At 39.6% G+C, this 26,904-nt stretch overlaps 1 protein-coding gene across 10 annotated transcripts in view; it reads left to right on the forward strand.

Moving 5' to 3' along the window:
• The window catches only part of LOC110971270 (cytochrome P450 2F2-like), a 79,896-nt gene that overhangs the window by 24,500 nt on the left and 28,492 nt on the right, over positions 1 to 26,904 (forward strand). Inside the window, exons 1-11 of one of the 10 annotated variants that reach the window (XM_051951677.1) lie at positions 11,324 to 11,506; positions 13,881 to 14,043; positions 15,334 to 15,486; positions 16,485 to 16,645; positions 17,651 to 17,719; positions 18,116 to 18,220; positions 18,432 to 18,567; positions 19,112 to 19,197; positions 19,534 to 19,635; positions 19,723 to 19,864; positions 19,969 to 20,870. The exons of 3 other annotated variants lie outside the window; for them this stretch is intronic. In XM_051951677.1, coding sequence (XP_051807637.1) covers positions 11,345 to 11,506; positions 13,881 to 14,043; positions 15,334 to 15,486; positions 16,485 to 16,645; positions 17,651 to 17,719; positions 18,116 to 18,220; positions 18,432 to 18,567; positions 19,112 to 19,197; positions 19,534 to 19,635; positions 19,723 to 19,864; positions 19,969 to 20,150 — 1,461 coding nt within the window. In that variant the 5' untranslated portion in view covers positions 11,324 to 11,344 and the 3' untranslated portion in view covers positions 20,151 to 20,870. Of the gene's footprint in view, positions 1 to 11,323; positions 11,507 to 13,880; positions 14,044 to 15,333; positions 15,487 to 16,484; positions 16,646 to 17,650; positions 17,720 to 18,115; positions 18,221 to 18,431; positions 18,568 to 19,111; positions 19,198 to 19,533; positions 19,636 to 19,722; positions 19,865 to 19,968; positions 20,871 to 26,904 lie in introns of those variants that run through there. 6 more of the 10 variants (XM_051951674.1, XM_051951672.1, XM_051951669.1 and 3 more) reach the window with 6 other exon arrangements.

Raw genomic sequence — 26,904 nt, forward strand, 5'->3', positions numbered from 1 at the left:
GGGCGCCTGGTTTGGGCGCCCGCCGGGTCGCCATCTGCGACTAAAAATGTTGTGGGTGGCGGCCCGGCGGTCGTCTGGGTCTGGCGCCCGGTCGGGCTGGGCCGCCTGTCGTGTTCTCTTCATGGGGGTGGCCGCTTTGTGTGGTGTCGTTGGCCTCCCGTGGTTCCCCTGGCGCTTGTGGTGGCTTGGCGGCCTTCTGGATCAGGCGCTGCCCCCCGGGTCTCTGCTGGGTCGCGCTGCGTCTCGGCCGTCTCCCGGTGCCCGCGGCGGGTGCTGTGCGGGGGTGTTGCCCAGGGGCTCGGGGCGGCGCTGTTCTGGCATGGCCTGTTGCTCTTCGGCTAGTGGTTGCGGTTCCGGCCTGGTGGGTCTCTGGGTGCTCCGTGGTACCCTCTCCTCTCCCCCTCCTCCTCCTTGCCTTTTTTCCCCCCCTCGCCTCCCTCCTCCCGTCTTCCTCCGCCTCCTTGTCCCCTCTCCCTCGCCCCCTCCTTCCTCCCTCCTCCTCGTCTTCCCGCTCTGCTGCCTGTCCTCTCCTTTCTTGTCGTCTCCTCCTCCCCCTCCTTCTCCTGCCTTCTGCCCTCCCCCTGGGGGGTGGGGCGGGGGATGGGTGTGGGATGGGAGGGCGGGTGTGGGATGGGGTGGGGGGGCTTGGGGGGCTGAGGGGGAGGAGGGTAGGGGGAGGGGGACCGGGTGCGGTGCGCGGCGGTGTTCTGGCCTGGCTGGGTGGGGCCCCGTTGATCGCTCCTCTTAAATCACTTTGCACAATACAACTTGTAAATATACACATAGGGGGGTGGTGTGGGTGGGTGGCGGGGGTTGGGGCGGTGGGGGTGGCGGGTGGTCGTGGGGGAAGTGGGGCTGTGGGCCGGTGGGGCGCCGTGGGGGTCTGCTATGGCCCGTTCTGCTGCGCGGGCCTTGGGGCTCTGGCTGTGTCGGGGGGGGGGTCGCTCCGGGCTCCTGGGCTGGGTCTCCACTTGGTGGCTCCTGCGGGGGGGCTGGGTGGACCTCCTTGGGCTGGAGGGGACAGTTCCCTCCTTTTGGTGGAGGTTTTCATGCATGCCAGACCCACCACACCGGCACCTACCAAAACTCAATAGAGTGTGTTCCTCCGGTTGCTGAGTCAGTGGAGGTTGCTGGGTTAGTGTCTGTGGATCTCACTCTGCTTTATCTATCCTTCTTGTGGCCTCCTGACATCTTCATGATTGATCCAGTTGGGACTTTGTCGTATTAGGTGTTTGTGAAGGGTTTTAGATTTGTAAATGGTTTTAAGGTGTGAATTAAAGAGTACAAACAAATAAAATGCACCTTTTCTCTTAGAACACTGTCTATGCCTCACCTTTCTGTGTTTGTTTTATGTTTCACTTGGGTGTGCACAGCCCTCAATGGCACAATGTAGGAAACAGCTTGAAATAAACATGATAGGTTAATTTGCCATGAGGGCAGGTGATGGTCACAGTCACAAAGAAGAAAAAAATTGCACATGAAGCTTAAGCAATGGCACCACGGGTGGTTGGTGTCATTTTTGAGCGGACTTGCAGACAAAAAAAAAAGAGAGTAAAAGAAAAAAAAAGGAAAGGTGTTGTAATTCTGTAAGTTGATTTAATATGAAATAATTAGGAAAATTTTACCTTTCTTTAGTTTTTTTTGTTTATTTATATATTTTTTGTTTTATCTCTTTGAATGTCAGGATTAATGATAGGGCATTTGGAGGACAGAGGGGGAGGAATTTATTTATTTTTTGTCTGTTCTTGTTTGGTTCTAATTTATTTTATCATTATTATGATTAATATTATTATTATTATTATATATAATTTTTTATTTTTTAAAGGGAAAAAAAACCCTTTGTCATTATGTTCCAGTTATATGTTCAATGTTCAATAAAAAGAAAATTCAAAAAAATAAAACCTGCCTTCTTATAAATGAAAGGTTTGGAATCAGAGTGGTCTAATACACTGTCTGTCGTTTTTGTGAAAAATGGGTTTACCGTTTTGTGCTTTCAAGAAGAACTAACATTCAAAGCACCACTGTAATGCTATGTTTGAGTTGTGGGTGAGACAATTGTGTCACTAAAATCTAAACCGTAAAATATTACAGAAATTATACAAAACTCAGTTCAGATTTTTTTCTTTTGAGTTAGACCACTCTGTTTCTAAGCCCCTCAAATACAGCATAGTGTTTTACTATGTCGTTATATTGGCACTGAGGTGAGGATGACAATTTCAAATTTGAAATCTGTTGCCTGTTCATTGCTTTGGGCAGCAACCAGGCTGTTGCAAACAGTTTTTAAAGACGATGGTTGACTGTAACAAACCAACTGGTGGATTAAATTATCTCACAATATTTCACCAGCAACAACTGGCTTCAACTTGGTCCAAATGGTCACCTCTGTGTACTTGATGTTGTCACTTAATACAGAGAAAAACAGCCACAAGAGACAGGGCGAAGGGTAGTTGAATCCTTTAAAAGCAGGTTAATCACTCATTTTCTTCAGTTTAGTCCAATCCTTGTGACCGTGTTTCTTTCACTTGTCCTGCTGGGGCTATGCATTTGCGTCATCATCCTTCAACTGGGGCCCAGGAGGCCCAAGAACTTTCCACCAGGACCCCCGTGCTGCCCATCCTGGGAAACACTTTGCACCTAAACCTGCAGAACCCCTTGGAGGACTTGGATAAAGTAAGAAAAATGTTATAATGAATGATGTTGCTCTTAAAATACCTTCAACTGCTATAATTATTAAAGCATCTTTGTAGTGGACACTGACATGAGCATGTGTTACTCAGTAACATCACAGATCCTGTTTTTGTATTTGATTGCATAATCTAAGTTGACATTAAGCTGATAGCTTGTATTCCAACCAAGCACTATGGCAGGTCAGGAACAGTGGACTCTTCTGACCTGCCATAGTGCTTGGAGTCTATCCAAGCATGATGGCAGGAACAGTGGACTCTTCTGACCTCCTTTATTAAGAAAGGCCAAATCAAAATAAAGTTTATTTATGGAGCATATTTAAAATAAATTGGCTTTGCAGTTATCAATAATTGCACTTTGCACCTAAACCTGCAGAACCCCTTGGAGGACTTGGATAAAGTAAGAAAAATGTTGCAATGAATGATGTTGCTCTTACAATGCACAAAACTGCTATAATTATTAAAGAATTTTTGCAGTGGACACTGACATGCCCATGTGTTGTGCAGCAACACTACAGATCCTGTTGACTTTATGTAACTGAATAACATGTTGTTGGGATTAAGCTGATAGCTTGTATTCTTGGAGTGTATCCAAGCACTATGGCAGGTCAGGAACAGTGAACTCTTCTGACCTGCCATAGTGCTTGGAGTCTATCCAAGCATGATAGCAGGAACAGTGGACTCTTCTGACCTCCATTATTAAGAAAGGCCAAATCAAATAAAGTTTATTTATGTAGCATGTTTACAATAAATCTGCTTTGTATTTATCAATAATTGTATGATATCGTAAGTACTTTGAACGTCTCTGTAGTAATGTTTTTTCTGACTTTTCTTAGTGCTGAAACTGAAAACAAGAATACATCATATAATGGCATTTACAAAGTCAGACATAGCTCAAGTCCACTGAAGAATAATTGTCAAAGTCAATGAAAACTCCTTAGATTAAAAAAAACGTGAAAAACTTCTAGAAACAGAAGCTGATTCTGTCAACACAAGACATGTGATGTTAATGGCTGCTAAACATAACAGTTATAGTCATCCAATAGTGCTCTCATTTGCAGTCAGACAACAAAAACACATTCACCATTGCTTTCACCGGACCCTGAATATTGGAGTGAGTGAATTTAACTTGTCAGAGCCTGGAAAATCATGAGGTGACCGGCACAAAAACAACTTGCTTCCTCTTGGTCCGATCAGTAGGACACAGAAAACTGTTTTTAGCAGGTAAACCACTTAACCTCTGCAGTGCAGTCCCATCCACACTACCATGTTTGTTGTCCCAAGAACTATCCACTGGAACCCTTGTCCTGCAATACTGGAGAACAGAACCCCTTGAAGGACTCTGAGACATTATCAAAAATGTTGCAATGCCTCTTCAGACTCCTTACATTATAATAACTGTGAGAGTCATTGCGGTGTGTACTTTGATGAGCAAGGATGACTCAGCAGCAATGTTGCTCCTGTTATTTTTATGTGATTGCACCATATCAGTTGACATTAAGTTGACTGCTTGTATGCTTAGAGCGTATCCAAGCAGTTTGGCAGGTCAGGAACAGTGAACTTTTCTGACCTCCATTATTAATATAAGTCAGATCATATCAAGTTCATTTATGTGGCATATTTGCAACAAATCAGCTTTGTAATTAGCAATAACTTCATGATATCCTAATTACTTTCAATGTACCTGTAGTAATGTTTTACTGACTTTTCTTAACCCTGAAACTGAAAACAAGAATACATCATGTCAAAGGCAATAACAAATTAATACATAACAGTATCTTTTGTCACTTCAATGAGTGTACCCATGCAGTATGGCAACCAGGCACTGTGGACTTTAATCCTTGAGATAAATCTAATCAAGTTTACTACACAATCCCAAAAGCATCTGGAACACAACATCTGATATTATCTTGCCTTTTCAGAACAATGTCAGCAAGAAATACACCGAGTGTTGGAAGGGAACGATTGGGCCTGTTTTGACAACAGACACCATATGCCGTATGTGCAGGTATTGTACTGTACATCACGTGACAGATTTCTCCTAATGATCTTACTTCTAATCAATATGTGAAAGCATGAAACAAGGCAGAATATTCCAAAATCTTGTAGACAATCTGTGGACTTGGACATACATTGTTATCACTGTCTTTATTTGTAATTTATTATTCAGATTCAGATTCAGAAAACTTTATTTATCCCCTTAGGGGCAATTCATTTGCAGCATACCAGCTTTCCAAACAATCATTCAACATAAGTAAAAAGAATAAAATAATAAAAATAAATGCAACACATAACACAGTGGGAATCAGTCATAATTGTTCACAACTCAAGATTTAACTGCTTTTAAGATGAGTTTCATCCTTGTTTAAAAGTCCAATAGCTGTAGGTATAAAGGATGAAGAATAACGCTGTGTTTTAGCGTAAGGCTCTCTATAGCGCCGCCCAGAGGGCAGCATTTCAAACTCTGAAAACAACACATGGTCAGGTTGTCTCAATATACATTTGGCCTTGTCTAACACTCGCCTCTTATAAAGAGAGCTCAGATTCTCTTGCTGAGCACCGATGATTTTAGAGCATAACTTAACGATGCTCTGAAGACCATTCTTGTAATCCACCGACAGTCGATTAAACCAGCAGATAAGAGAAAATGTTGAAAGACTTTCAATAAAAGAATGATAAAAGTTGCATAAAATTTAGTTACAAATATTAAAACTGCGAAGCTTCCTCAAAAGATAGATTGTTTGCTGGCCTTTCTTAATGATTGCGTTTGTGTTTGACTCAAACTTCAGTTTAGAGTCAAATGTGGTACCCAAGTACTTATATGTATCAACAATGTCTACATCTGCGTGATGAATGGTGCTCACTGTTGGGGAGTCAACATTAACTCTAAAGTCAATAATTAGTTCTTTTGTTTTCCCAACATTAAGGTCTAAAGCATTTCCATCACACCATTCCACAAATGTGTTTAGGGCTTCCCCATGACCGGAGGTGGGACCCTTACGCAACGTCAACAGAGCTGTGTCATCTGAAAATTTTACTATATAGCTTCCTTCTTGTGATGATCTACAGCTGTCTGTGTACAAAATAAAAAAACAGGGGGGAAAAAAACGCAACCCTGAGGCGAGCCTGTATTTGAAAGTCACCTGCTGGACATCTGCCCATTTATCCAAACCTGTTGGACTCGATTTGTCTAAAGTCTAAAAACAATGCCAGAAACTGATCTGGAAAATTAAAAGAAGTGATAAGATAATTTATTAAAATATGAGGTTTCATTTTGTTAAAAGCAGATGTGAAATCTGCAAATAAAATCCTTGCATGTGTATCTGCTTTTCTCAGATGCTTAAATACAGAGTTTAAAATGAACAGTTTTGCATCATCTACGCCTTTGCTTTTTTGATATGCAAACTGTAAAGGATCCAAGTTACCATCAATGAAGGGGGCCATCATGTTTTTTAATACTTTTTCAAAAATCTCCATTACAAGGGACGTGAGCGCCACTGGTCTAAAATCCCCAAAATCCTTTGCAGTCCGAGATTTAGGAATTGGTATAATGGTGGATGTCTTCCATATTGTAGGAATCTGTCCTTTTTCAGCACACTTTTGATATAGTGTAGTAAGAACCCCACTGAGCTGATCGGCACAGTTCTTTAGTGTGCGTCCACAGATAGCATCCGGGCCTGCTGATTTCCTTATCTTGACTTTTTTCAACGTTTTTGTCACATCTTCCTGAAGCACCACAATCTTAGCCTAGCCACGCTAGACCCATGTTCTGAATTCTGAAGGCACAAGGGTCTAGGCACGCTCGACAGGGAGGGAGGCGGGCTAAAAGGTTGTCTTTCAAATCACTCTGCAGCAATTGGGTAGGTATACAACCAATCAGCGCAACGAATAGGCTGACGGAGTTCCTAGAGCGCCGGCGGATTGTGGCTAAGTCCCATTAGCTTCCGAAACAGCGGAGCCCACTGTTATATTAAGGATTTGCCATATCCCGTCGGCATAAGTCCAAATATGTCTTTCTTCTCAATGAAACACTTCAGTGCCGTCCTTTGTTTATCTTTCAAGTTGAATTTTAGCTTCAAATCCTTAAGGGCTGTGGCCAAAGCCGAGTCGAAAGATAACTGTTTATTGTGCGCCGGTTGTTTCTGTCAGAATCGTAGCGCCTCTGTCGTCACTTCGTTACGCCCGCCTTCTGACTCTACACTTCATGGTGATTCGTCCGGCCAGTTTTAGGAGAATCCAGCCTCGAGCCTTATGGAGGGTAACTAGACCCACCCTGGCAGAGAATTAAATTCATTGCCATGGGTTGTCTAGCGCGGCTAGGCTACCACAATGTCATTTCCTAACTTAAATGTTTCTTTGAGAGAGGACACACTTTCCGAAAAGTCGTCCACATCAAAGCGAGATAAGAACTCATTAAAAGCATCTGGCAGCTCCTGATCTTTTGTTCCCTGTACATTAACAGGTAACCTTTCACAGTTTTTATTTTGATTAATAAATGACTTTTTTTTAATGCCTTGCCACGCTGCTTGTAGGTTGCCACTATTATATTCCATCTCAACTTTGTCTTTATATGCAACTTTCGCTCTCCTCACTGCATTTTTAACCTCCCTTGAAGCCATCTTCTGCTCTTGAAGGTCTCCAACAAAAAAAAAAACCTTCTTTTTTCGTTAATAATTGCTTTCAGTTCTTTAGTTACCCACGGCCTATTATTACAATATGTAATTGAGTTTTTGGTCGGGATTACTGCTTCGACACAAAACACAATATAAGATGAAATAACGTCTGTGAGCTCATTTATGTCCTCAGTGGAGTCATAGAAAGCATTCCAATCAGTGAGATCAAAGCATGCTTGTAGGGATGAAATACTATCAGTAGACCAGCACTTCACCGTTTTCACCTCTGCCTTAGAGCGTCTAAAAGACGATTTGTATGTTGGCACTAGAAACACACTCTTATGATATGACGCACCAAACGGAGGCATCGGAAGGGACTTGTATGCCCCGCCCACTGTGCCGTAACACAAGTCTAACGTAGTATTTTTCTTTGTTGTCGCACAAGATACATATTGCTCATAGGTTCTCAAGGTTTTATGTAGTTTACAGTGATTTACATCTCCCAGAACAAACTTTGGCGCTTCGGGGCAGATTGAGTCTAAACGCTGTGTGACGTCAGCGATCATCTGTGCAGCCATGCTTGCTTTACTGTCCGGGGGAATGTAAACAATCATGAAGAACAGCTGCTGGAATTCCCAGGGCAAATAAAATGGTCGGAGGGAGACGGTAAAAAGCTCTATATCAGGTGTACACATTTCTTCACGTACGACAATAGTGTTACAGTACCTCTGATTGACGTAGAAGCAGACACCTCCACCACGCACCTTGTTAGTTAATTCTTTAGACCGATCCAGTCTGAATGGGCTACCAAACCCAGGCAGAATCAAGTCTTCCTCTCGGTCCCGTTCATCGAGCCACGTTTCCGTGAAGACAAGTAAGCAAGTTTCCTTGCCTTCCGGTGTAAACTTAATCCAGCTTTCCAGCTCATCAAACTTGTTTCGTATTGACTGCAAGTTTGAAAGGAGAATAGTCGGGAGAGGGGGGAGTTTGCGGCGATCATTAAGATCCATGTGCTTTAGCCATCGGCGTAGTCCTCCTCTTCTTCCCCTCTTCTTGCGTTTAAATTTCTCCTCCGTCTTTCGGAGTTCCAGCAGGATCGCACCCGGCGCCGTAGTAGACGAGGGTGACGACCACAAAGAAAGCAAGAACTCCTGAGTGTATACAATTCGCTCTGCTGCACCGGCATAGTAGCCTAGCATTTGCTCTGTCTCCTGACAGGCAGTCAGTCCCAGGAAAATTGTCCGTAACAGCAGGATAAGCTCCCAAACTGTACCCATCTTGGCTTAATTCCACAGTGTTGATTCATTTAAAACACAAACAGCATACATTCAAGCTGGTAGCTACCCGAGTCGCACTCACAGGAGCGCCCCGGAAGTTCATTATTGATTCTTATTATGGTCCTGTTTCCTTGCTGTAAACACATTGCTGCCTGCTGCAGCTGGATTGATCTGTGCTTTTGCGATTGAATTTTCTGAGAGCCTGCATTGTTGTCTTCTTGTTGTGCATCAGACAAAGCAAAAAAAGATTGTTGTTCTTTAAATGTCTCTTCATCCAGGCTGTGATCCATGAGGTACAGAGGATTGCCAACATTGCTCCACTCAGTGCCTTCCATTGTACGACTAAAGACACAGAACTCATGGGAAATTCCATTCCCAAGGTGTGGGACAAATCACTGCACAAGTTTTGCAAACAGACAACAAAGTGAAGAGTGTCCTTCATTCTTTTGGTTCGTTTTCCCCTCAGGGTACAATGATCATTCAGAATCTCAGCTCAGTGCTGAACGAGGAGGGACAGTGGAAATACCCTCATGAATTCAACCCTGAAAACTTCCTCAATGACCAAGGACAGTTTGTCAAACCAAACGCCTTCATGCTTTTCTCTGCAGGTACAAGAGCATAAAAACTGTATCACACTGGGAATGACAGATAGAGATAGTGTGAGTCAAATCAAACTACTGTAGATGACATTGAGGTGCTTTTTATTCCTCAGGTCCTCAAATGTGTGTCGGAGAGGGTCTGGCTCGCATGGAGCTCTTCCTCATCATGGTGACTCTGTTTAGAAAGTTTAAGTTCATCTGGCCTGAGGATGCAGGAGAACCTGACTATACTCCAATCTTTGGGGCCACTATGACTCCCAAGCCTTATTCCAAGAAGGTCCAACACAGACTTTGAAGTCCACTAAACTGAAAAAAGTTGCAATAAAAACAAAGTTTTACGAATTGGTGTGCCTCGTTTTTCTTGGAGAAACACTCAACTGATTATTAAACATTGAAAATGTCACACATAGAATATACAGTGGCAAAGGGCTTATTTGCTACAGTGTCAGTGAAAACAATGCAAACTTTATAGCATAGCGTGAATCAAAAGAGATGAAACATGAAACAAGTGAAGCTTCGTTGGGACTATTTGGTTGACTGACATGGCTCAAGCGTCTCAGATGAATGTAATGTGAAGAAATGTGACTTCTGCAGGTGTTTTAAAGGCATGTTGTCACCAAAGTTATCACTAGATCATTCATCCAGTCACTAAGTTCTTCACTCAGATTAATCATTTATCAGAGACATTGAAACTGTTTAAACAGAGACATGTTCGATTTTGAACTTTGAACTAATCATTGTGACGTCCTATTCCATTGGGGGAATGAACCCAAAGCTTAAAATTATATTTCATCAGCATTGTTTTATTCCACATGTATCATCAAAAAATCACCAAAAATAAATTCATCTTGTTTGCGGAATTTGTAAAAGGCAAAAATAAAGGAATAAAAAAATAATTTAAGTTAAAGTTAAAAATATTCCAAGAGACTACCTCATGAAGCTGATTGAGAGAATGCCAAGAGTATGTAAAGAAGTCATCAAAGCAACAGGGGCTACTTTAAAGAATCCAAAATATAAATCATTTTCTGGTTTGTTAAACATTTTTTTTGTTCAGTACATAATTCCATCTGTGTTCTTTCATAGTTTTGATGTCTTCGGTATTAATCTACAACGTAGAAAATCTTTAAAAAAAAATAAAACCCACTCAGTGAGAAGGTGTGTCCAAACTTTTAACTGGTACAATAAGTATAGTATGTACACTAACCATTTTTTCAGTACTAATAACACCTGTGGGAACATAGGAAAATGTAAAACATTATACTGCACAGAAGATATTTTGAGTTCTTTTTACTTGTGTGTGCTGTTTTCATAGAGGTGTACATCTTTATATTATAGTAAAAAATGAGCCCCAAGAATGTGACAGGAGCAAAACATGTTCAGAAGCTGCTTTGAGTTCAGATGTTTGATAATAATTGCTGTAATGTGAACAGTAGAATTGGATTTAGATTGAAATCATCAAGCATGTAAATAAAAATGTCTAAAATGCAGCAGTGTCACTTGTAGGCCTTGAAACGAAGAAGGTCATCATTGTCAATGAGAAATTGTTCTAAACTGATCTTACCTGGTACAATAATTAATAATACAAAAAAAATAAGTAAAAATACCTTTAAAAGACCGTTATGAAGTCAATGTCAGTTACACAATGCAATGACCAAAGAATACCATCAGCATTCAGATCAGATCTGTATAATCAGTGGAGAGGGTTCAAACTACCATCCATTTGGCTTTGTTTGCATTTGATCAGTAAGTTACAAAACCTGTCTTCTTATAAATGAAAGTTTTGGAATCAGAGCGGTCTAATCCACTGTATGTAGCTTGTGAAAAATGGATTTAAAGTTTTGTGTTTTCAAGAAAAACTAACATTCCAAGCACCACTGTAACGCTATATTTGAGTTTTAAGTTAGACACCTTTCAAACTAAAATCAAAACCATGAAATATTACAGAAATTACATAAAACTCAGTTCAGATTTTTGTATCAGATTATCTGACAATATCTCACCAGCAAGAACTTGGTTCAACTTGGTCCAAATGGTCACCTCTGTGTACTTGGTGTTATCACTTATGCTAAAACAGAGATAAAGAGCCAGAAGAGGCAGGGCTAATGGTAGAGGAATCCTTTAAAAGCAGGTTAATCACTCACTTTCTTCAGTTCAGTCCAATCTGTGCTGCCATGTTTCTGTCACTTGTCCTGCTGGGGCTATGCATTGGCTTCATCATCCTTCACCTGAGGCCCAGGAGGCCCAAGAACTTTCCACCAGGGCCTCCTGCCCTGCCCATCCTGGGGAACACTTTGCAACTAAACCTGCAGAACCCCTTGGAGGACTTGGATAAAGTAAGAAAAATGTTTTAATGAATGATGTTGCTCTAAAAATGCCTTCAACTGCTGGAATTATGAAAGCATCTTTGCAGTGGACACTGATATGAGCATGTGTTACTCAGTAACATCACAGATCCTGTTTGTTTTTTTTTTTATGTGACTGCATAACATGTTGTTGGTAATGGTAATAAGCTGACTGCTTGTATTCTTGGAGTGTATCCAAGCACTATGGCAGGTCAGGAACAGTGGACTCTTCTGACCTCCATTATTAAGCTAGGCCAAATCAAATCAAGTTTATTTATGGATCATATTCACAATAAATCACCTTTGTAGTTATCAATAACTGTATGATATCTTAATTACTTTGAATGTACCTGTACTGATCATTTTATTGACATTTCTTAGTGCTGAAACTGAAAACAAGAATACATCATATATATGGCATTAACAAAATAAAACATAGCTCAAGTCCACTGAAGAAAAATTGTCAAAGTCAACAGTAACTCTTAGAATAAAAAAATGTGAAACACCTCCAGAATCAGCTGGAAACAACCGAATAAATATCAGCTCCTGTCAATGTTTTGAGGTATGTTTGTGATCCTATCAACATAAGATACATAAACAGTGTCTTTTTCAATTTATATGATGTTATTAGCTGCTACACATCACAACAACAGTTACAGTCATATAATGGTGCTTTCACTTTCACTCAGACAACAGAAATACATTCACCATTGCTTTGTCTGAACCTTGAATGTTGGAGTGAGTGAATTTAACCTCAGAGCCGGGGTAACCATGAGCTGACTGGCCCAACAACTTGCTTCCTCTTGGTCTGAATGGTCGGGCACAAATATCTGTTTTTAGCAGGTTCGCCACTTAACCTCTGCAGTGCAGTTCCATCCACACTTCCATGTTTGTTGTGTTTGTTCTGCTATGCCTTTGAGTTTTCTTTATCATCCTTCAATTCAAATATCAGAGGCCCAAGAACTGTCGATTGGAACCCTAGTGCTGCCAATACTGGGGAACACAACCCCTTGAAGGACTTTGAGACAATAATAAAATGTTGCCATGCCTCTTTAAACACTTTAGATTGTTAGAACTGTTGGAATCCTTGCAGTGGAAACTTTGGTGAGTGTTGGTGACTCAGCAGCAATGATGCTCCTGTTGTTTTTATATGATTGCACTATATTAGCTGGCATTAAGTTGACTGCTTTCATACTTGGAGTGTATCCAAGCAGTATGGCATGTCAGGAACAGTGGACTCTTCTGACCCCAATTATTAATAAAGGCCACATCAAATTAACTTTAATTATGTAGCATATTTGCAACAAATCTATTTCTTAGTTATAAATAATTGCATGGTATCCTAATTACATTCAAAATAGTAATGTTTTAGTGACTTATCATAGTCCTGAAACTGAGAGCAAGAATACATCATATAAAGAGTAGTTACAAACTGAAGTGGTGTCATTTGCTTTTTTGGAGCTGCTGCTGTTGCTTCTGCAATGGTTTGATTGTATTGTTAAGTCCTGTTGGAAAAGGAAATCTGCACTTCCATAAAACTTGTCAGCACATGGATGCATGGAGTGCTCTAAAATGTCAGTGTAGATGCTTGACTTTGGAATTGATAAAACACAGTGGACCAATGGTGGTAGATGACATTACACCACAAACCATCACAGATTTCAGAAACTTAATACTGGACTTCAAACATCTTGGATTCTGTTGCGTTGACTCTCCACCCTTTCTCCAGACCCAAGACATGGATTTGTAAATGAAATAATAAATCTACTTTTATCTGAAAGGAGGATTTGTTATGACTGAGGAACAATTTAGTTCTTCCTGTCCTCAGCTCAGGTTTGTCTCTGGTATAGAAGACTCTCTTTGCCAACAGCCAGCCTTTTGGGCAATGACCTTCTCAGGCTCCTACAAGAGGATGTTGATGATCATCTTTGGGCCTCATTTAAGCCATCAGTCTTCCTCATGAACTAAACTGAATGATACACAGAACTTATACTGCTTGAACAGTAATGCTTTAGATGCATCTAAGACTTAAACAGCATTACTTAAGTCGTTCAATCAACATTTAAATTTGTATTTGCAAAGAAAAATACTTTGTAGTTACCAATAATTGTCCGACTGCTGTATGATTTCCAATTTGCTGTTTTTAACCTGTTGTGGTGTTTTTTTTCCTGACTTTTCTGAGTATATTAATTGTTATTGTGTGTACTCTTACTAAATGACTAATATTAAGATCTTACTGTTCACTTTTCCTGTCGGTTAATTTGCTTGAGTGTGTTTGTTTTTTGTCATGCTCCCCTACAGGACAATTAAGACTACCGAATGGCTTAAAACTATATGAAGCTATTAAACTGTCATCTATTTACAGCTGAGGAAGTCTTACGGAAATGTCTACAGTCTGTTCCTTGGTCCGAAACCAAATGTAGTCATCAATGGGGTGAAGGCCATGAAGGAAGCGATGGTGATCAAGGCTGTTGAATTTGCTGGACGACCTCAAGACACATTTGTTAATGATGTCTTTCATATAAAAGGTACAACAGACATTATTTGTCATGAGACGGATGGACTGTGACTCAGTAAGCCTACGAAGGGCCAGTGATGATCAGGCAGCTTTGTCAAACATAGTCAAAAATCACTTTTGGATCAAAAGTTGGAGTCTTTAAAAAGTTTTCAAGAAACAGTCTTGAGAGTCTGATGAGAATAATCTTTATTCAATACAGAAACTGTAAGAACAAAGATAAGCAAAACCTTGAGATTTTCACTGACTCCACAAAGCGTTACAGCAAATTTCTTCTAAACACTCCTCTTACATTCTGGAAAGCCACAACCTATCATCTTAAGACCCAATCAGGATGTATATGATGCAACTGTATCAACAGTTTCACCAGCTCCTCTTTTTAAAGTCTGCAAGGTTCGCATTATTTCTGATTAGCTCAGCATGACCAGTTTCAACTCGTGTGCAGACAAAGAGAAGGCATGCACTTCCAGTCTTACGCTTTATATCAGCTTCATGGGCTTCCGTTAGGCTGCCGCTTTCCAAAGGATTATTTAGTGTCTGCATAAATTTGGTTGATGCATTAGGTCTTCAAATGTTATCATTGTTTGTTCTAAAATCTGATTTACACATCCTGTTTGTCTAGTTTTATTATTTGTTCAATCTTAAAATGCCACAAGAGATGATGTCTTAGTACGTTTCTCAAATTTAAACACAGACAAAGTTGGGGCACCAGCATGTTTTTGTCCCTTTAATTGATCACTCAGGGGCCAGTATTACCTGATAAAGAGAAGGGTCATAGTGTCAAAAAATTTCATTTTGCCATTGTGAACTCTGAAAATGAAATGTACACAAAGGAAAAGCTTGGTCTTTTTTCAGTGAGGAAAAGGGGTATAAAAATAAACAGGAATTAAAGAATGACAGAACATGAGAAAAGAAGAAGCTGAGGGAACATGTAGGTCCATCATAACTAGAAATATTGTGATACTGGGTATTATGTAAACCAGAAAGCAATTTTATTCATTTTGCTTTCTAAAAGAAGATCATTGAGGTTCAGACGTTAACAACACAGGATGGCATACTAGATTGTCATGGTACATGACTATTATTTATCCCTATTTCAGAGTGTAAGTTAAAATACAGTCACTGTGGTGTCACAGATGTCAGTTTTATTTGCCTCGATACATCCACTGCAGTCAAAATGTTTGTTCATAAGATCATAAAGAAAATGAAAGTTGTGTAAAGATTCAATAATAAAGCAAATAAGAAAAGAAATATTGCGTTAGATGATTTCTCAGTTCTTTGTTTCTTTCTCCGCTTGTTGCAGGAGTGATTTTTGCAGATTATGGCGCTAGTTGGAGGGAGCATCGTCGCTTTGCTCTGATGACTTTGAGGAACTTTGGTCTGGGGAAGAAATCGATGGAGGACAGAATTCATGATGAGATTCAATACATCATTAAAACACTGGATGAAAGCATTGGTATGACATCTGTGGGTTCACACAACTGAATTTCATTGCAACAGGAAACTTTCCACTACAGGAATTCGGGGAATGTGTGTGGTGGCAGGAGTGTTGACAAGAACAGTCACATAATCAACACTGTTATTCTGTTGACATTGCAGTGTAGGATCTTAAATACAATGTGCCAAAACAACGACACACAGTAGTTGCTTGGTGTAACTCCACTTCTGTGACCAACAAACTTTCTCACCTATGTAATTTTTTAAAAATGTTGTTCTTTGCAATATTTAAGAGGAGAAGGCTCCTGCACGACGAGGATATTGAGAATAGAGATAAAATGCAGTTGGTTGTCATATAATCACAATAGTCTTCATCAAACTTAGTCAGTTAGTGTCAAGCCCCACAAACAGTTTCTCACAGCCTGTCCTCAAACAAAAAACGACCACATAGGTCGTCTGTACACGACCGTATTACGACCCAGTGTTACGTTTTGACGTATGCGACCTCTAGCGGTTTAGTAAATATCGACACTCTGGAGTCGCAGGTGAAATGTCACCATGAACAAATTTTTATCTAACACTATCCCTGTCCCTATCCCTAACCCTAACCTTAACCATAACCCTAAACCCGTGTTGGGAAAGTGAGGAAAAAGCCGTTTTGCGATGGAAAAGCCATTTCGTGAATTAAATCCTGTAATGCGTTCCTTTCCCCGTAGGGGCGCTAACGTAAATACGCTCTCACGGGTCGTATTCCAGTGCATGGTGAATACGACCAATGCGGTCGTATGAATTTGAGGACTTGTTGATTTCTCATACCTGCTCAGAAGTACCTTTGCTGAATTAGGTTCTTTTAATCCACCAAAAACAGCCCTAAATGAAGTTTTACAAGACAGATATTGCACTCAATACATGCACAGATGTTCCTGCAGTGGAAAACAGCTTACTGATTCTGTAATGGCATTTTGTTTTCTTGTGCAATGCTATGTCTTAAATTAATTTGCACTATGTCTTTCACAGGCAGAACTCTTTCTCCTCAAGTTATGTTTCATAATGCGTCCTCCAACATCATCTGCCAAGTTCTTTTTGGTACACGCTATGAGTATGATGATGAGTTCATCACAACAGTTGTTCAGTGTGTCACAGAGATTACGAAGATCACCAATGGACCATGGGCGATGGTGAGTCAAAGCATGTTTCTGAAGTAACAAATCGGACCAAGGCCGAGAGTCTACAGCCCGTCTAGCTCCTCTGTATGGCTGATTTGTGCCATGCTATGTTTTGCAGGTACAATAACATATTTATCATATTCACAACCATCGCTTGTCATGTCAGCACACTAATACTAGATAACTAGCACTGAACAAAAAGCCGAGTTTACCATGTTGGGCATGTCATTACTTCAGTGGATATTTGGACATGAACAAGTTCTACAAATAACTCTTATGACCTGCTGGTCATCCTTTGAGCACAATGAATACTTGTGTAAAATCTGATGACATTTAATGACAGTATTTGTTGGGATAATCCAGTTAAGTGGTGGACTGACAGACTGACCACCCAAAATTTTGTATATCAACACTGGAATTGTTGCTATATTGTTGTAGAAGTCAGAATTAATCTGTTTTCTCATCCTGAATTGTGGATTATCTGTTTACTGGCACATCAATTCAAGATTGATCCAGTCATTGAGACTGTTCACATAAAACCCCAAATATCAGCTTTATTATGACACAAGATAAAAGTCAGGGAATTCAGTCAAATTTATTATGTGGATGTCATTAATGCCAACACAAAGTTCCATCTAGTCCAAAATGATGGACTGAGCCTAGCTCAGAAAAGCTGCTTCTGAGTCTAAGCAGTACTTTTTTGGAGACTGTCATGTAGTACTGCGTTCTTCAATACTCATGCTGCTACAATGGCTATTGGTATTTTTGTGTCTTGGTATATTTCAGTTGAACAATCTCAGCCAAAGATTATGAAGACCTCTTTTAACAGCATGACAACTTACCTCACAGAGTTTTTTTCTTGTAAACTACCTTCCAAAGAAGTATTTTCAGGTGTACTTTATATGTCTTTGCTTGTCTCATTCAAACAAAACAACAGAAAATAAAATTATCTGCTCAAAACAGTTCATGTCCGTCTATTTAGACTGAAATAAAATAATGATTTATCTTTCTTTACAGCTGTATGACACTCTTCCCTTTATTCGTAACCTGCCACTGCCCTTCAACAAGGCCTTCAAGGATATAAAGGTAAAGACTACTCTACATGTACTACAAAGATGAACTGTATTGACTTTGTCAATGACAAGAGAAAACAAGTATTTTAATGATGCTAAGGTGATTTGAAAAATGATTACTTACACACCTGCATATGCTACATATTGTTCATCTGTGAAGAATGTTTCCATAAAAAACCCACACTGATTAGACATGCATATATAATGAAGACAAACTCAAAATAAATTCCACAAATTTGAATAGAAGAGAATAGAATAGAAATAGAATGCTCTTTATTGTCGTTATTTACACACAATGTACAACAGAATGATTCCCAGGTTGCACAGTTTGGACATCAGTCTGCTTGGGATGAGTGTATTAAAAGCAGAACTAAATTAAAAAGAAGAAATGATGACTTTTGTTTTTTAGCGTTGTTCTGTCCTTGCACGTCGTTTGTTGAACGAGCACAAGAAGACCAGAGTCCCTGGAGAGCCTCGAGACTTTCTTGACTGCTACCTGGATGAACTGGAAAAGGTATGTGAAAGCAGTCAATTCACTATCTCAAATCATATGTTGTAGTAATGGATATTGGTTGTGTTTAAATGAAGGAGAACACATTCCTATCTTATTATTACTGTGGTCATAAACTGACTCTTTGCACCTCCCATAGTGTTCATCAGTATGGTAGACTAACATTTTTACCTTACTTTCATTTGACTTACAAGGATCACTCTCCTGTTTTTAGAAAGCAGAGGATTCTACATTTTCAGAGGACAAACTCATATTTACGGCTCTAGATCTTCAGCTTGCTGGGACCGATACGACCTCCAACACTCTGCTTTCGGCTTTTCTTTACCTTATGAACCACCCACACATACAAGGTATACCTGCACATGTACATATGAGGTATTACTTTTCTGTTTCTGACCTTGTAGTTCCACAATTGTCTTATGATATGAAACCCATAAAAGCCATCACTTATGTTACCATGCACGAGACTAGGAACTTAAACATAAAGTACACATTTTTGCAGCCATTTCTTTGCATTTTGTTTTGGTTTTCTTTTCGTACCTTTGGTTTATTATATTGTTTATTCTCAACTTAAATCTGTCACTTAATTAGTGGTCTTGCTCTTTGTTTTTTTCCCTGACTTTGTCGTGTTTTGTTACCGTCCCAGTCTCAACGTTGAAATTTTAAATGTAGAACATAATGTCAAGTATAATCTTGCCTTAAATGAAAAGTAGCCATTTTTACAGAGTTTCTTTAACTTGTCGTTTATTATCTTGTTCACTCTCATGATCTGAAACCTCTGTACAAGTAAAGGTTCCTTTTTCCCCAACTTTGTCATGTTTTGTTACCATCTCAGTGTTGAAGCTGAAAAGTTAAATCTGGAATACAATGTCTGACATCATCTTGCCTTCTTAGAGCGATGCCAGCAGGAAATAGACCGGGTGTTGGAAGGGAAGGATCAGGCCTGTTTTGACGACAGACTCCAGATGCCCTATGTGCAGGTACTGGACTGTACATCATATGACAGATTTCTCTGAATGATCTTACTTCTAATTAATATGTGAAAGCACAAAACAAGTCAGAAGATTCAAAAATCTTCTATATAATCTGTGAATTTGGATGTCTATTGTTATCACTGTCTAAACATGGAATTTTATTATGGCATTGTTTCCTTGTTGTAAACATATTGCTGCCTGCTGCAGCTGTATTGATCTGTGTTTTTGTAGCTGAGCTTCTGAGAGCCGCCTGCATTGTTTTCCATCTGCTGTGGGTCAGACAAAGAAAGCAAAAATAATAATAACAATAAATTGCTGTTGTTTAAATGTCTCTTAATCCAGGCTGTGACCCATGAGGTACAGAGGATTGCCAACATTGCTCCACTCAGCGCCTTCCATTGTACGACTAAAGACACAGAACTCATGGGATATTCCATTCCCAGGGTATGGAACAGATAGTTAAATAGGTTTATAAACATAGACAACAAAGTGAAGAGTGTCCTTCATTCTTTTGGTTCATTTTCTCCTCAGGGTACAATGATCATCCAGAACCTCAGCTCAGTGCTGAATGAGGAGGGACAGTGGAAATACCCTCATGAATTCAACCCTGAAAACTTCCTCAATGACCAGGGAGAGTTTGTCAAACCAGATGCCTTCATGCCTTTCTCTACAGGTACAAGAGCATAAAAATTGTATCACACTGGGAATGACAGATAGAGATAGGGTGAGTCAAATCAAACTACTGTAGATGAATTTGAGGTGCTTTTTATTCCTCAGGTCCTCGGGTGTGTCTCGGAGAGGGTCTGGCTCGTATGGAGCTCTTCCTCATCATGGTGACTCTGCTGAGGAAGTTCAAGTTCATCTGGCCTGAGGATGCAGGAGAACCAGACTACACTCCAATCTTTGGGGCCACTATGACTCCCAAACCTTATCCCATGAAGGTCCAACACAGGCTTTGAAGTGCACTAAACTGAGTGAAAGGTGCAATAAAAGTAAAGTTTTGCGAATTGATGTACCTTGTTTTTGTTGGGAAAAAAACCCAACTGATTATTAAACAATGAAAATATCACACATAGAATATACAGTGGCAAAGGGCTCATTTGCTACAGTGTCAATGAACACAATGCAAACTTTATAGCATAGCGTGAATTAAAAGAGACTGAACATGAAACCATTGAAGCTTCGCTGGCACTATTTGATTGACTGACATGGCTCAAGTGTCCCAAATGAATGTAATGTGAAGAAATGTGACTTCTGCAGGTGTTTTAAAGGCATGTTGTCACCAAAGTAATCACCAGATCATTCATCCAGCCATTAAGTTCTTCACTCATATCAATCATTTATCAGATCCACTGAAACTGTTTAAACAGAGATGTGTTCGATTTTAATCCTTGAACTACTGTTATAACTGTGACGTCCTATTCCATAGGGGGAATGAACCCAAAGCTTAAAATTATATTTCATCAACATCAATTTATCCTACATGTCTCATCAAAAAAAACACCAAAATTAAAACTCATGTTGTACCCGGAATCTGTAAAAGGCAAATAAATAAATAAATTTAATTTTAAAACAATTCCAAGAGACTACCTCATGAAGCTGATTGAAAGAATGCCAAGAGTGTGCAAAGATGTCATTAGAGCAACGGAAGTACTTTAAAGAATAAAAAATATAAAGCATTTTGTTGTTTGTTTTACATTTGTTGTTTAGTACATAATTCCATCTATGTTTTTTCATGTCTTTGGTATTAATCTACAATGTAGAAAATCTTTAAAATTAAGTAAAACCAACTGAATGAAAAGGTGTGTCCAAACTTTTAACTGGTACAGTATGTATATTATGTACATTAAACATTTTTTCAGTAATAATAACACCTGTGGGAACATAGGAAAATGTAAAACATTATACTGCACAGAAGACATTTTGAGTTCTTTTTACTTGTGTGTGCTGTTTTCATAGAGGTGTACATTTTTTATATTGCATTGAAAAATGAGTCCCGAGAATGTGACAGGAATTTTCAGAAGCTGCTTTGAGTTCAGAGGTTTCATAATAATTGCTGTAATGTGAACAGTAGAATTGGATTTAGATTAAAATCATCAAAGCATGTAAATAAAAATGCCTAAAATGAAGCAGCGTCACTTGGAGGCCTTGAAACGAAGAAGGTCATCATTGTAAACGAGAAATTCTAAACTGATCTTATATGGTAATATAATGAATACAAAAATAAGTAAAAAGATTTTAATTTCTTTAAAAGACCATTATGAAGTCAATGTGAGTTGCGCAATACAATACCGGTTGCCAGAGAATACCATCAGCATTTAGATTAAGGTTCAAGGTTTAAGGTTTCTTTATTCGTACCCGTGGGTAAATTTGTTTACAAAAGGGAAAGCAGCAAATCCAAACAACCACAAGAATAAACAATAAAAACACAAACACAAACATCGTCTACCTGGTGCACTACGTATATCTACAGTCTTCATAAAAAGTCATGATACATGGAGGCCTACAGAGGCCTCAAAAGGTTACTATTCAGACCCCATCCCCTTTTGTTCAAGTGCGCAACAGCTGCAGGTTCTCCCCTTTGGAACCACATAGCGTCGACCTGAACGATGAAGTAGAAACTCTCCATGCAGAGGGTGAGTACAGTCCTGGAGAATGGAGCTCACTTTCCGCTGGAGCTGCTCTGCATATAGCTCTGACAGACAGACCTGCGGCTGACCCACTCGCCGGCTCGCCCACTTAACCACCTGCTGGAGAGAATTTTTGTCTCTCAAAGACACATTGCCAAACCAAGCAACCATAGAAAAGGACGAAACCGGTTCGATAAAGGCTCTGAAAAAAAGAGAAAACATAGAAACATTAATATTAGAACGAGCCAACTTCCTCAGACAGGACAGACGCTGATGACCCTTCTTACAAACAATCTCACTATTGTCCTTAAAGCTCAAGTCTGAGTCAATCAAGGTTCCCAAATATTTATAACTGTTTACACACTCAACAAGTTGGCCTTTGATAACAGTAGGATCCTGTGGCGGAGCCTGCTTTCTAAAATCAATATGCATGTCCTTGGTTTTTAAAACATTTCAAAACAAATAAGATTCGTCGCACCAGGTGATAAAGTCATCAGTGACTGGACCATGACCAGTTTCTATATTTTGCAACAAACTTACAATGACCGTATCATCTGCAAACTTAAGAATGTATCAGTTCTCATATTTGCTCTGAGACATGTTTGTATACAAAAGAAAAAGCAAAGGAGAGAGACAGCAGCTCTGATAAGGTGCCATTCACTTTCACCCTCTGAGATCTCAAGGTTAAAAAATCCAAAATCCAACCCACTCAATTAGGTTTTACATTAAAATATTCAGTCAGTCTTAAATGTGAGGTTGGATAGAATTAAAAGCTGAAGAAAAATCGATAAAAGACAGTCTAGCATGGGTCTTGCTGCCCTCCAAATGTTTATAAAGAAAGTTCAGAAGGGTAATTACTACATCCTCTACTCCTCTATGTGCCCTATAGGCGAACTGGAAGGGGTCGAGGAGATGTTCCGTCTCCTTTACAAGCTCGAACTTGATCAATTTTTCAGGTGGTTTTCATGATCAAAGAAGTCAATGCGACTGGCCTAAAATCATTAAAAACTTTAGGTCTGCTTCCCTTAGAAACAGGCACAATAAGTGCTTGCTTCCATAAACTAGGTACCATCTGTATGGATAAAGACAAATTAAAAATATAACAGAAGATATGACCCAGCTGATTTGCACAGCCTTTCAATAAGGTGCCACCGATTTTATCTGGACCAGGGCTTTTATTTGGCTTCAAAGTGTGAAAAGCCCTCTCAACATCCCTCTGCTCCAGGGTAAGGTGCTGGCTGTCTTTTAACTTAGCCTTAAAATTATCAATGTCCTCTTTGAAATCAAATTGGTCAAAACAAAGGTAAAAGTCATTGAATGAATTTGCCAATTCCAAGTCTGATGTAAAACCATCCATGCTAATTTTTGGATTTTTCGGCTGCTGAATTCCAGCAATTGTCTTCATTCCAGACCAGGCTTAGCCAAGATTCCTTTGCGCCAATTTTTCCTCAACATGAGATTTATATCTTTGTTTGGCTCTGAGATTTCTATTTTTACCTCTCGTTTGGCTGCCTCGATTTCAACAGGATCCCCTGCATTGAAAGAGGTAATTTTTCTCTTCAGACAGTTTTTCACTGATCCTGACATCCAAGGTTTGTTATTTGAGTAGATTTTTATAATTTTAGTAGGGACAACTACACTCTCACAAAAGGTTATATAAGAACAGACTACATCTGCTAATTCATCTACACTGTCACATGACTCTTTACACATCTCCCAGTCTGTGCTTTCGATCTGTATAATCAGTGGAGAGAGTTCAAACTACCATTCAGCTGGCTTTGTTTGTATTTGATCAGGAAGTCACCAAACTTGCCTTCTTATAAATGAAAGGTTTGGAATCAGAGTGGTCTAATCCACTGTCTGTAGTTTTTGTGAAAAATTAGTTCAAGGTTTTGTGTTTTCAAGAAGAACTAACATTCAAAGCACCACTGTAATGCAATGTTTGAATTGTGGGTGAGACACCTGTGTCACTAAAATCCAAACCATAAAATATGACAAAAATTATATAAAGCTCATTTCAGCTTTTTTTTGTGGGTGACACCAATGTGTTTCTAAGCCCCTCAAATAAAACAGGATGTTTTACTATGTCTTTATGATCGCACAGAGGTCAGGATGACAATTTCAAATTGGGAATCTTTTGCCTGTTTATTGTTTTGAGCAGTAGCCAGGCTCTTCTCAACAGTTCCCAATGTTGATGGTTGACTGTAACAAACCAACTGGTGTATCAGATTATCTCACAATATCTCACCAGCGAGAACTCACTTCAACTTTGTCCATATGGTCACCTCGGTATCTTTGATGTTATCACTTCAGTTAATACAGAGAAAAAACAGTCAGAAGAGGCAGGGCTAAAGGTAGAGGGATCCTTTAAAAGCACGGTAACACTCTTTTTCTTTAGTATCGTCCAATCCGTGCTGCCATGTTTCTGTCACTTGTCCTGCTGGGGCTATGCATTTGCATCATCATCCTTCAACTGAGACCCAGGAGGCCCAAGAACTTTCCACCAGGACCCCCTGTTTTGCCCATCCTGGGAAACACTTTGCACCTAAACCTGCAGAACCCCTTGGAGGACTTGGATAAAGTAAGAAAAATGTTATAATGAATGATGTTGCTCTTAAAATGCCTTCAACTGCTATAATTATTAAAGCATCTTTGTAGTGGACACTGACATGAGCATGAGTTACTCAGTAACATCACAGATCCTGTTCTTTGTATTTGGTTGCATAATCTAAGTTGGCATTAAGCTGATAGCTTGTATTCTTGGATTGTATCCAAGCACTATGGCAGGTCAGGAACAGTGGACTCTTCTGACCTCCTTTATTAAGAAAGGCCAAATCAAATAAAATTTATTTATGAAGCATATTTAAAATAAATCGGCTTTGTCGTTATCGATAATTGTATGATATCTTAATTACTTTGGACTTACTGATACATATCATTTTATTGACATTTCTTAGTGCTGAAACAAGAATACATCATATGAATAATATTAACCACTTAACCTCTGCAGTCCAGTCCTATCCACATTACCATGTTTACTGTGCTTGTTCTGCTATGCCTTTGCGTTTTCTTTATCATCCTTCAATTCAAATATCAGAGGAACCAAGAACTGTCTACTGGAATCCTTGTCCTGCCAATGCTGGAGAATACAACCCCTTGAAGGGCTTTGAGAAAATAATAAAATGTTGCCATGTCTCTTTAAACATCTTACATTGTTAGAACTGTTGGAGTCCTTGCAGTTAATACTTTGATGAGTGTGAATGACTCAGCAGCATGGCTGAGCATTTCAATGTAGCGCCAATGTATCAGTGGCGGGCCGTGCATTTCACACCTAGGCCTTCAGTGGTGCTCCGTCTGAATCAATCCACCCCACAATAACTATTTTATGGCTATAAAAATCTCTTCTTATGCAGAAATGCAGTATAAAGAGGGGTTGAATCACAGACAGATAATTCATGTAGCCACGATAAACGCTTTTACTGAAGAAACAAACCCGGGGTGCGCAAGTCTCCTACTGCAGCGACAGCTGCCACACACATAAAAAAGCATCAATAATAACTTCATTAAATCGCAATATTATTTAGGAAAATAGCAACATTTTACTCACCAGAAATTCTGATTATTTGTACACAAAATCCATTCTCCTTTCTTTCCTGAAAAAGAATTCAATTACTCTGTCGTTTCAATTCCATCAAGAAGTCCTTTTCTATCGCCATCAAAGCTAAAGCTGAAAGTCGAGCCTGCCCTGTTGTGTTTCTGGCATAAGTTTTAATTCGCTTTAGGGCTGAAAATGTCCGCTCGACTGAAGATTTTCTTCTCCTCCTTCAGCCATTTTGGGTTGACAAAACCGCTATTACATCGACAGAACTAGATTTCTGTTCATGCAGCTCGCTACAGACACAGCTCGCTAGCTCTGGCAAGTAAATTCTCTGACGATCCAATCAAAGGGTGCAAATACGCTGACGTCACCGTACGACTGCTAGAGGGCCTTGGTGTCGCCAACTCAAAATCTGATTGGTTGAAGCAACAGTTTAATCGACAGTTATTTTCTGCTGGAGGGCCCGCAGAACTGATTCTGAAGGCCTGCAGGCAGATTTCTTTGACTTTGACCCTGCCTAGCAACAAATAATGGATGAAATGTGATTGGCTAAATGCTTTTATATGAAAATATATGTCTGAAAGCAGCACAGCCAGAGGAAAAGCTTTGAAGGGAAGCGGACAGACTATTTGGAATAATTTAACAAGTATATATGGACAAAATATAATAAACATCAGTCTGTGATTTAGATATTTTGTAGGCCAGCAGAGAAGGCCTTGCAGTCCCTGACGGCCCACCACTGGCATCTATAGTAACGTTTTAGCGATTTTTTTCTAGTCTTAAAACACAGTGGACCACTGCTAGCAGATGACATTCCACTGCAAATCGTGACAGACTTCAAAAACTTGACACTGGACTTTATCACCTTGGATTCTGTTCTGTTGAATCTCCAATCTGTCTCCAGACCCAAGACATTGATTTCAAAATGAATTGAAAACTGTACTTTTATCTGAAAATAAAACTTGAGATGACTGAGCAACACTTCAGTTCTTCCTCTCCACAGTCCTGGTAAGATCTTCAGACATTGTCTCCTTGTTGTCTCAGCCCCTTTTATGAAGATATCTGTGCTTGGTGGCACTTGATGAACTGACAGCTGCAGTCCACACTTTGTCACACTTTCACAAGTTCTTGAACGGACTTTTCTTGCCAGTCGTCTCAATGCAGTGTTCATCCATGTTGCTAGGGCACCTTTCCCAATCAAACGTTTCCCTCCCAGTTGACATCCTATTTTTGTGATTCGAAACGGCACTCTACCAATGGCCATCCTTTTGAGCAATGACCTTCTCTGGCTCCTACAAGAGGATGTTGATGATCATCTTTGGGCCTCATTTAAGTCATCAGTCTTCCCCATGAACTAAACTGAATGATACACAGTACTTATACTGCTTGAACAGTAATGCTTTCAATACATCTAAGACTTAAACAGCATTATATATATGGTTGGATCAATGTTTAAATTTGTATTTGTCTTACTGCTGTATGATT

The sequence above is a fragment of the Acanthochromis polyacanthus genome, chromosome 8 (assembly GCF_021347895.1).
Source record: "Acanthochromis polyacanthus isolate Apoly-LR-REF ecotype Palm Island chromosome 8, KAUST_Apoly_ChrSc, whole genome shotgun sequence".
NCBI classification, from domain to species: domain Eukaryota; kingdom Metazoa; phylum Chordata; class Actinopteri; family Pomacentridae; genus Acanthochromis; species Acanthochromis polyacanthus.